General features: G+C 43.1%; 1 protein-coding gene across 5 annotated transcripts; it reads right to left on the reverse strand.

Annotated features, from left to right (window-relative positions):
• Nucleotides 1–723: 723 nt before the first annotated feature.
• LOC135326981 (mitochondrial nicotinamide adenine dinucleotide transporter SLC25A51-like) lies at nt 724–10,276 on the reverse strand. Of its 5 annotated transcripts, none has more exons than XM_064504622.1 (4): nt 10,130–10,276; nt 9,958–10,029; nt 9,597–9,694; nt 724–3,124 (listed from the first exon to the last, which is right to left on the reverse strand). In XM_064504622.1, exon 4 carries the CDS (start codon nt 3,078–3,080, stop codon nt 2,208–2,210), a length of 873 nt encoding a protein of 290 aa, XP_064360692.1. In that variant the 5' UTR covers nt 3,081–3,124; nt 9,597–9,694; nt 9,958–10,029; nt 10,130–10,276; the 3' UTR covers nt 724–2,207. The 5 variants fall into 5 exon arrangements, with proteins under 5 accessions (XP_064360692.1, XP_064360691.1, XP_064360693.1 ...); XM_064504621.1 differs by having other exon boundaries at nt 9,449–9,694; XM_064504623.1 differs by lacking the exon at nt 9,958–10,029 and having other exon boundaries at nt 9,449–9,694.
• Nucleotides 10,277–11,376: the final 1,100 nt, after the last annotated feature.

Raw genomic sequence — 11,376 nt, forward strand, 5'->3', positions numbered from 1 at the left:
GGTAGGTTAAGCACACCTCCTTCATGCTAACCTACAGTAACCCTACTTCTAGGCCCAAAGCATGTGCATTAGACAACATGAAAATATGTTGCCTGCCAAAGCTTAGCTTTAAGAGATATTCTTTCCTGTTCCTAGTTGTATATCAATTCAAGTTCACACAAAATATCAATTGTATCCTTTATACTTACTCAAATTCCAACTGTATTAAGTCAGCTTGTTTATAGCCAGATTTTTTTGCAAGTTGAATCCAATATTCACTTTAGTTGGGAGTACTGCAGTTCCCTTTGTGCTTTCTCCCCAGCACTTGGCATCATGTCCCATTTAGAAAACTTCACACGAGCTAGAGGAAAATGAAACATGCAAGTAGTCTTCATGTGTGGCAATTGACTACACCCCTGTGTTTACTGCTTATTGTTATCTGTTAACTTATACTTAAAACATTTGTAATTTGGTTATTAGCCACACAACTCTCTTGATTGCTTTACTGTATTATCACTGATAGTTTTACAGAGGAGAGATTATAGTTTAAGCATCATGAAGCACCTTCACTATATGGTCCATCTTTACACTCTATTTCATCTGTGTTCAACTTAGATGGCCTTGCTTGCTCTTTTTGCTATAGTCACTGATGTTACCAAGCCAACTGACATAGCTTACTCCAGCTTAATAACTCCCCAAATTTCCTAACATTAGGCAAGCATTTAACATTTACTGCAGAAGAAACAGGATTTATGGGTTTTTTATTCCATCAAGAAGATTACAAGAGACAATATACTGGTAAAATTAGATTCTGCCAGTTAAAAAAAAAACAAAAAAACCCCATTCAACAGACATTTAAGTGCATATAATCACAGCATTCAGATCTCAATACTCACTTGTGCTTGGCCGTTCTTGATTTTGACGTACTATATAATCATAAGTACAACGTACTGTTTAGGACCAATCTTTGGAGACAGCTATAGCAAATGAAAAGTTGAAAGAAAAAAGTAACAGACACCCTAAAGCTTAGGAAAAGAACAATTCAGAAGTTTCCAAAAGCTTGAACTTTCATCTATAATACCCCCTTGCTTTCCCTTTCTTTAAGGCCTTAAGTGCTTATACCCAGATTCCCTTACACTTTGTCAATGCTGATGTACAATTCTGCCACAGCCCAAATGAAACAAAAATAGTTTGCAAAAGACCTAAGATACCTCAGTACGAAAAGCTGTTCATGAACTAGTTTGACAATCAGAGGAAGCCGCATTACAGGAAGAGCTCTTCTTTCTGGTATCATTTGCTTGCAACAGAAACAAAGCAATACAAAAGCAGAAAACTTGAGTATACCAAATTTGCAAATAGAAGGTCTTTCAACAAGGAAGGACACTTAAATCTTGAGATAAAATTGCTGTTTCGCTCCTTCCACCTTTCCCTTTTTACATCAAGGCGCACACATACATAGGCACAATCCCACTTTGCACTGGGTCAGCTAATACTGAAGTTAAATATTCAGTAGCTACCCTTATGTTGCTGAATGAGATTATGTTTGTGTTAAAGTCAAATGGTAAAATGGTTGGCAAAATACTTTGTGTAGGCTTAGTTTAAACTTGGGGTTCAGAAAGAAAGTCATCCTCATCAGAAATTGGCAGCTTCGATTTAAACTCTAAAGATAATTTAGAACCCCCAAACATTTGGAAGTTTAGTTCTTAATCATCCCTTTGTAGTGTATCAAGCAAGAGAAGTAGCTTCCATCGGCCCTTTCTTGACTTTCATGTTATACAACGCACAGAGTGAAATGCTTGATCACTGGGAGCGTTAAGAAACATTGGGAGTGATATGGAGTAAACTACTAGACCAATATACAAATCTTTTTTTACTCTGCATTTGTCTTGTTATTCCACTGTGGGTAAATTCATCCACCAACATATAAATGCTTTAACTTGTTTAGAAGTATATTCAATTGCATCAAGATTTAGACACATTGCTATTCACCCCATAAATATTCAAGGCTGTTAATAAGACTAATTACCTTTCACACTAACCAGCCACTAACAAGATCACTTATCTCTCTACTAAAATGTAACTGCGGCTTTGAATTCTCTCCAAGCTTCATGGTACTCCACGTTATTCATGGAAAGTTCCATAAACTAATCTATTCCTAGAGACTAAGTGACCTCAAACGTGCTAATACCCAAGTGAATAGAGGGGCTTCAAAGGAAGGTAACTTTTTTTCATAACAGCTTTAGCAAGAATTCATATGTTGCATTGATTATGCCCCAGGACAGGACAGAACGATGGTAATTCAGATGGGCTCCTCTGAAAAGATGCATCAATTTTCTATCACGTTCTAGCCAGATCTTCACAAAAACTTTTGAAAAAGACTGAAATTCGCCACCAATTTGAGACTGCATGCGAGCTTTTACAACATTCATTGGGAAAAATAAGAATCCCAGCACAGCACCCAACAGCCCTCCACAGATGAAGTCATTGACCAAGTGAGTGCTATAAGAAGTTGCTTCAGGCAGACACTGTTTGATAGGTCCTCGTAGGCCAAAGAAGAGTGCATTACTGGTTCCATTCCGGAGCAGAATAGGAACCAAACCCCGATAATATTCTCTAATCCCATAGACTTTCAGTACCTTGAAAGCCTGGTAAGTGTTTGTAAATTTGTCATGATGTTTGTAGTCCTGAAGCAAAGTCTGGACTCGCTCAAAAGGTGTAAGAAGGGCTTCTGTGGTCCCTGCAAGCACTGCTGCCATGCTGCGAGTGAGGAGTTCAGGTGCACTTGTGTGGCTATGGAGCAAGGAGGAGAAATCTTCATACAAGCCAAACATTAGAGCCAGGGTGGTCGTTTTTTGCATTAATGGCGGAAGGATTCCACGATAGAGATTTCGAATTCCATCTTTCTGCAGCTGATGTACTGCATCCTTTGTTTTCAAGCCATACAACTGTTGTCGAAAGAGAACCTTCTGGATGGGAAAGGTGACTGCTATATTGGTGAAGGCTGCACAATAGCCACAAAGATAATGTTTACCAGAGCTACCCTTTATGTGATGGCTGATATCTTGCTTTGAATTTGTTGGGACACAGTCTTGTGAATCCATCTTTTTTTTTTCCTTAATAATTCCTTAATCTTAGGTCTCCTTTCCTATGTCAAAAAAGAAAAGAACATGAACAAAATTGCATGTGACCCAGCTTTTTTAGTTCACGCACACAGATCATTTGCACACTGCCCAACATCTCACATCCTGAAGAAACTTCATCGAATTCAATGGAGCAGTGTGACAAATGCTGCATCTCATAGATGACGCAAAATGCACAATTTTCTACACCGGTCCCAAGGACCTGAAAAACTAGCATTTTTTTTTCCTCCTTGTATGTTTTGTTGATTAAAAAAAAACTAAATGAAAACAAACTGACATATGAACCCCTCCAGTACCACATTACAGCTGAAAACGTCAGGGAGAAATAGGAAGTTTACACATTAAGTTTCCAGTACAGTATGTCAAGGAATTCAAATGCTGAATGCTCCTACTCTAACACTAGTAAGATACAATACAAATTACCAAGGGTTTAGAAAACACACACACCCTACACACAGCTTAGCATTACAAGTTCTAATCATTCCTGCCTGTGTTTCCCTGTGGCAGACAACAATGGATAATTTAAATAAGAATTTTAATCATCAGAATTCTTTAAATTAAGCAACAGTATTTAATCAACACCTGTTTATGCCACAGTTTTAAAGAAAATCAAGTCACTGGTTCAGCACCTTAAAATCTGGTTCCAAGCAATCAACCAGCAACTTGATCTGCAGGGAAAAAGAGCATCTTGAACTGGATAACCTAACTATTCTTCAGTTTACTCTGTCTATAGAAAAGCTAAAGAATACATTGAGCTCTGCTAGATCTAAGATCCTGAAGGACACAGTGAACAGACGGCTTCATTAAATAAAATAGCAAAAGTACTGAATTAATCCTTAATTGGCAATACATGATCAACATTTAAAATCAGATTATTTACTCAACAATTTTGAAACATTGGTTTTATATCTGAACAAAGTCCCAATTTCTATCAAAGCATAGCTTGGCATAAGTCAATAACACAGGTGAGGCTGGTGCTGTTTGTGGACTTCAGACAGTGCCAGATGAAGTAAATCAGATTTCCAGAAGATGATTTTAAGAAGCTGTTTGGGGGCTACTTTCCCTGCTTGGCAAAAAGGATCATTTCCCAATGTGCAGTCATTACAAGCTGTACTATGAGAGATGCACAGGAAAGGCTAAACACAGAAACAACCCAGGTCACCTAAATCACCTTACTGATGGAGCACCTCCTTTTAATGTAACACACAGCATGGCTTGAAACTTATCTCCTCTTTTTCATTAAGTCTGATTCCTGCACAATGACTACCTGCCAGCAGCAATTCATACATTTCTTCCCATTGATAGTCTACACATTTAATAGAATCTAGCACTGTGCAACAGGCACTAGACTCCAAGTCCTGCCTCTGTTCCATGCAGCCTTGCTAACATGTTCCTATAACAGCATGAGAACTGAACGAGATCAGAGGAATTCACATTAGGGGGCTTGTACCACTTCATCTATACTAGTATACAGTGTTACTAGGATCAACTTGGTTCTATCTGCATGCAGTAAAATAGCCACACCTGCAACTAAGCTACAGTCTTATCTGGCACCCCACTTTTATATTAGGAGTTATACCAACTTCACTACTGCAGTGGGGAAGAGTGTCACTCAATAATAAAACACATAAAAAGCTGAGGATTCATAAGACTTTTGACAAATAGTCACCAGTTGCATTGGCAGTAACAACCTGTGACCAACATCCACTTCTGAATATCAGTTTCTTTTGAGAAAAGATTTGAGACCTAACTCAGTTTTATAAGCTTCACATTTCTTTCTATGGAGTAGCTGGATTTGTGAAGTAAGGAACAGTTTAAAACTATAGTGTTACCCTGATAATCCTCATGAAGTTTAAATAAGTTCTCATGCTTATGATTTGAGAACTTGCAACAATCAGGCAAGGCAAGTTTTCGCAAAAGTTTTTATGACAGAACCTTTGCTTTCAGCCATAATTCACAAGGCCTGCTGTGTCACCTACAAGTGCTGGAGTACGTGAGCCACTTCCCAGTTAAAGTTTATTACAAGGGAAACAGTTCTCAGAAGTAATAAAAGCTTTGGATCACTTGTGTTGCCAATATGCACAAATTTCTGCAGCCATTTGAATAGCCTATTTCTATGCAGAAGATCCCCCTTGCCCCATGAGGTTTCAGAACACCCTACAAGGGGATGTATGTGATTCTCTTTTTGACAGGTAACAAGGAAATCATCTAGACTGTATTTGCGCTGTCCTTAGAAATCTAGCCAGAGATTGAACAAAAGCCCGGCATATTCCCTGACCCAAGGTCCATCCTTTCAGGTGCCTATCACTTCCATACCATCCTGTGGTATACAACATCTAGGCCTTCTAAGAAAGAGTTCAGCAAATTTACCTGCCTAAATGACCATGGTCTTCAGAACGCCAACTAGATCAGATACATACAAGGGTGAGAAAAAATAAATATTTTGTACCCACTATCCTTTTATATCTGTGTTCATAACACTGGTGAGAGATGTTAGGTTATGTGATTAAAGGCTCATCTACATAAACACAAAGGAGCAGAGGAACACTGATGGGTGGAGGAACCCCAATAACCTGATCAGTGAAAATGGAGCCCCTGCCCCAGCCCCTCTCCATGGGCTGGGGGTGGCACCCATCAAGATGAGTCAAGGGGAGAGGCTCTCTGGGTCACCTCACAGGCTGAGGGGGGGTTACTGCCTAGGGGTATGGGACACATCATGGGATGCAGGGAAGTGCATTTGGGGAGCGCACAAGACTTATCATGGGATGCTTAGGGGAGGAACCAAAGGCAGGGAAAGGGAGGGATCAAGGTGGTTTGGGGAGGAACAAACTAGGAAAAGAGAGGGGAAAAGGGATTAAAAAGGGCCAGTCACGTGTGAAGAGGCTGCTGGCCAGTATGCTTGCCTGGCCGTGCCCCGCGCCTGATCGGTGCTGTCTGGCCTGTCGTCTCATTAGACTCCATTTCTAACTATTTTCCTGGGTGAGGGGCTCTCTATTCTGTGTGTGCGTGCATGTATGGAGGGCTAAGTGCCAGCCACTGGAGTCGGACCACAGGTCACAGGAGCCCGTGTGTCTGGGGTGCCAGCAACCGGAGCCCGTGAGGGTGTGCATGGCAGTGTGTGATCGCTAGCAAACATCAAGCCAGACTAGCTGGCGAGTAGGTCAGGTGACTTGGGGGCCAGGTGTGTTCGTATGTGTCTCTGAGGGTGAGACACCTCGAGGAGTTAGCTACCAGAGGGACCAGAGGGTCCCAGCCAACTGCTGGAGAGACCGTAAGGTCTGAGCTGGGGGTCGACTGAGAGACCTGTTTGTGTGTGTGTGCTTCTGCGTGGGAGGCAACTGGGGAGAGCAGGGATCTGGGGCCCAGCTACTGGGTAGACTGTCTCAGCCCAGCTACTGGAGGGATCCGCAGTGTATATGTGTATATATTTCCCAGTAATGGACCTTTGTCCTGATCAGCCAGAGAGGGGAACAGGATGAGGCCATTGGTGCTGTTTGTGTGAGTGCTTTCTGTGTTGATCTATGTGGCTGGCCGTGTGTATATGTGTATTATATGTGTGTGTCTGTGTGTGTGCCTACTGGGAATACATGCTCAACCTCGCTGCTGGTTGGACCTGGGGGCAGAGAGCTGTGGCAGACCCTCGGCTCTATTGGGCTGCCAGATTCAGCAACTCCCTAACACGAGTGACATCCTTCCCACTTGCTATGAACCTGAGACTAATTTGATGTCATGCTGGGAACTGAAGGACCCCAGGTAGAAGTCTCTTTTCTGTGATTAGGGAACACTTCAGCCATACATATACAAGTCCATGGGACCAGACAGGATGCAGAGGGTGCTGATGGAGCTGGCTAATGTCATTGTGAGGCCATGCTCTATCAACTTTAAAAGGTCATGGTGATCAAAGAAGGGTCCTGATGACTGGAAAAAGGCAAATGTTACACTCATCATCAATAAGAACAAGGAGAATGATCCGGGAGGACGGTCAGCCTCCTCTCAATCCCTGGGAAGGTTACAAAACAAACCCTCCTGGAAGCCATGTCCAAGCACACAAAGGACAAGAAGGTGATTGGGATTAGCCAATATGGATTTACCAAGGGCAAATTGTGCCTGACCAACCTGATTGCCTTCTATGATGAAATGACTGGGGCTGTGAACAAGGGGAGACCAGTGTTTGACTTCAGATAAGAAGAGATAATAAGAGATTAGGATGTTTCCCATCTTGATTGAACTACTGAGCACTGTAGAGTATATACCACCTAAAAAGGCGTGATGGCCCAGTCACAGGTTATTTTAGGCACTGAACATTCAATTAGTAAACCAGAGTAGTATTGCAAGCCAGTGCTCTTGTATCAGCAAATATGGGAAACTGTCTCTATCTATTTAGTTTTCATCTCCATCCTAAAGCCAAGCACAAGCATGCCAATTAAAGCAGAAGGTTTTACAGGTTTTGTTTGTTCCTTTTTCAAGTTTGATAACTTATTACTAGGATAGTGTCAAATTACTGTCTGCTGGCTCTTGAGTTGGTAATTTTTGATCAATACCAACCAACTTAAAACAGGAACAATACAATATTTTTCAAAATTTGCCTACAGATGGTTCCTAACTATCTGCACTATCCTCTTTAAGTCTGACATTTTTCAAGACTTAGCTACGCATGTAAGTAAGAAATTCTTCAGTCTTGGTAGTTCATTATAATAGAGAAACCCTCAATATTTCTTACAGATACTGGTGAAGTCCTTTCAAGTAAGGCCCATTAGTTGCACTATAGTATTTTGTGCAAGTAGTCAACGCAGTGAAGAATGATTATAACTATTCTGGTGTTAAAACAAAAAATTGGGCAAAGTGGAAGCAGAAGTGGATAAGAGTGGGTTGCTAGTATCAAAAAGTAAAAGTGTAAACAAATAAGCAACCATTTCAGTAATCATTTTGAGGGGACAAAAAACTAAAGAGAAACTTTGAACTAAAATAATACGGCACAACTAAAATAAAAAAAGACTATTTGAACTACTTAACAAAAGACACTCAAATTCCAAGTGAACTTCCCCCCCTCACAGTAACTCTGAGTATCCACTTGGGGGAAAATAAATAGCAGTATTATGTAATATTCTCTAACCTGCTTCTCCACAGATAGCTCCCTGCACAACTAACACTTACCATGAAGTGGTATTCAAATGTCATAAACCTCTCTTCTTCATTATATGCTTTAATCAAAAATTGAATATTTTATGGGAACTTAATTTGGTTACCCAGCTTTTTCATTTTCTAAGAAGTGATTCCATCCCAGGTACAGCTATATCTTTGCTTACATTGGTCTCAGTTTCCAAAGACTACCCTTACAACTAATGAGAACTGAACGAGATCAGAGGAATTCATATTAGGGGGCTTGTACCACTTCATCTATACTAGTATACAGTGTTACTAGGATCAACTTGGTTCTATCTGCATGCAGTAAAATAGTCACACCTGCAACTAAGCTACAGTCTTATCTGGCACCCCACTTTTATATTAGGAGTTATACCAACTTCACTACTGCAGTGGGACAAGGATCGAGTCAGGGATCGCTTGAAAGAACTCAACCCACACAAGTCCATGGGACCAGATGGGCTGCACCCAAGGGTGCTAAGAGAGCTGGCTGGTGTCATTATGGTAGCGGTTGCATTAAGGCTTTGACATTAGCCAAAACACATTCTGGGATTTTTCTTCAATTTTGCCATCACCAGCAGCTGCTTTCTAATCAGCCCCTGCACTCAGAGGCACCGAGCTCTCTATGATCTGCTCTATATCCTGATGGTACTCTAATTCCCTTCCATACTGTGTATACCCCTCCCTTCCCCTGCCCCCTCCAAATCCCTGTATGTTTCTTGCTGGTAGCAGCTGCTTCCTGTATTCCAGCAGCCCTATTGCATGATTTACCTGCCAGAAATCTTTCCATGCAAGGTAGGAAGAGAAGTGTATGTGCAGAGAGTAATGAGAAGCAGCATCAAGGGAGGAGGTGGATCTGGTGACCTTCCCATCAGAGCAACCTGAGCACCTACTGAGCTGTGTTGGGTGAGCTGTCCCTGGAAAGCAGAGGAATCGCTACAGGGAGTGGGACTTGCCAGAGTAGCTTTAATAACAAGTTAGGAAACTGGCGGTTATTAATAGTTGAATACCCTGAACTAGACTGAACCACTCCCAGGTTGTCCCTGCTCTCCTGTGGGATGGTTTATTTGCAGGGACATGCTCAGTTATGTCTGGAAAATGGTCTGCTACATGCTGCACAGCACCATTTGCTTGCCAAGCTAAACCAGAATTGAGTGCTCTAATCACTCGCACATTCTTCTTCCTACCTGCAAGGAAAGTTATACAGATGCTTCATAGACTTAGACTTCAAGTGGTGTCTGCCTGTAAGTGAAGAGTGCTGAAACATATGTGCTATGTTTCAGTGCTGAAACATGTGCCAGCAGCAGGAAGAATGTGAGGGTTTAGAGAAGCAACCTGAGTGTGTTTGTGTCCCCAAGCAGGATCAGGCTTTCAAGCTCTGCTGTGTAGATCACCACCAGCTCCTCAGCAGCAGGTACTGCAGAGCCCGCTGCCTGCATGGGGGAGAGAAAGGGAGCAAGGGATCAGCAGCTGGGATTCCGAGTGGCTCACAGCAGACTGCCACGTCCTGCTGTCATTCTCCCTACTCCTGTCCAGCCGTCACCTACTCCGCAGCAGTCCCCACTGAAGAGCCACCCCCAGTCTGGAGCGCGGGGACGATTCGCATCCGAGGTTGAATTAATGCAGCCCGGCTCCCGTCACCACCACTACCCCCCCACTTCCGGGTGCTCCCCACCCCCTTCCGCGCTGCTCTTACAGTCTAGGGCGCGCGTGCTCCAGAGGCAGCAGCGGTCCAGCCCCGCACGACCTTCACCACCGCCGGGAGTCCCTATGAGACAGGCATGAGGGAAGAGAGAGGCCGCGCGGGGCGGCCCCGCCGCAGTGGAGAGAGATGCGAGCGGCAGCGCACCCTCTCCCCGGTGACTCACCTGCTGCGTCTTCCATGCCACCTGGAAGCGCAATTTGGAGACAGAAGTTGCCACTGCTGCTGACCAAACTGGACGCTACCTCCACCACCTCGCGAACTAGATGACGTAGGAAGTGCAGTACAGAAACCCAACTTGCGTCAACATCACATGACCAAGGGAAAGCGCAACTGGGGGAAGTAAACCCCGCCCCGTTTCCCCTTTCCTCAGCTAAGCAGGGAAGTGCCTGGGTACAGCCTTGCGCCAGAAGGGATGTGTGGGTGACGCGGAGCTCCTCTTGCCCGGTGAGATGGGCTTATGGAAGGATACATGTCTTCCACGTGCACCTGCAAAAAGCCAGGCAGCTTTGGGTTTTGAAAAAGCATGTAAACAAACTGTACCTTTCCCACTTGCATTGCAAGGACTATGCTGTGGACACTACATCTCTTCTGAAAGTAAGGGGAACAAATGGCCCATTGGTATTTAGCATCAGCCTGAAAGCTTTCTCTTCTAGATTTTTCTCCAGGGTTAAGAAGGCCATAATGGTGTTCTTAGCAAATCAACTAAGTTTAAAGACCATCTGCTTTGCTTTAGAAAGTGGGAAGGTATTTTCAGTATCTTTTCCATTTGTTATGGAAACATGAGCCTGATCCTCTCTCTCAAACAATAGATCACACTTTAAAATCTAGTCACAAAGTAGGTAAGAGACTCCTGTGAGCAACTTTTCAAGCACATCAACAGCCAAGAGCCCAGGGTTGGAATGCTGTTATAGGAACATGTTAGCAAGGCTGCATGGAACAGAGGCAGGACTTGGAGTCTAGTGCCTGTTGCACAGTGCTAGATTCTATTAAATGTGTAGACTATCAATGGGAAGAAATGTATGAATTGCTGCTGGCAGGTAGTCATTGTGCAGGAATCAGACTTAATGAAAAAGAGGAGATAAGTTTCAAGCCATGCTGTGTGTTACATTAAAAGGAGGTGCTCCATCAGTAAGGTGATTTAGGTGACCTGGGTTATTTCTGTGTTTAGCCTTTCCTGTGCATCTCTCATAGTACAGCTTGTAATGACTGCACATTGGGAAATGATCCTTTTTGCCAAGCAGGGAAAGTAGCCCCCAAACAGCTTCTTAAAATCATCTTCTGGAAATCTGATTTACTTCATCTGGCACTGTCTGAAGTCCACAAACAGCACCAGCCTCACCTGTGTTATTGACTTATGCCAGCTCCCAGCTCCCCTTCCCTTGGGAAGCAGCCTGCTCCCTGCTGCTTCCT

This window comes from Dromaius novaehollandiae, unplaced genomic scaffold (assembly GCF_036370855.1).
Source record: "Dromaius novaehollandiae isolate bDroNov1 unplaced genomic scaffold, bDroNov1.hap1 HAP1_SCAFFOLD_93, whole genome shotgun sequence".
In the NCBI taxonomy this organism is placed as follows: Eukaryota; Metazoa; Chordata; class Aves; order Casuariiformes; family Dromaiidae; genus Dromaius; species Dromaius novaehollandiae.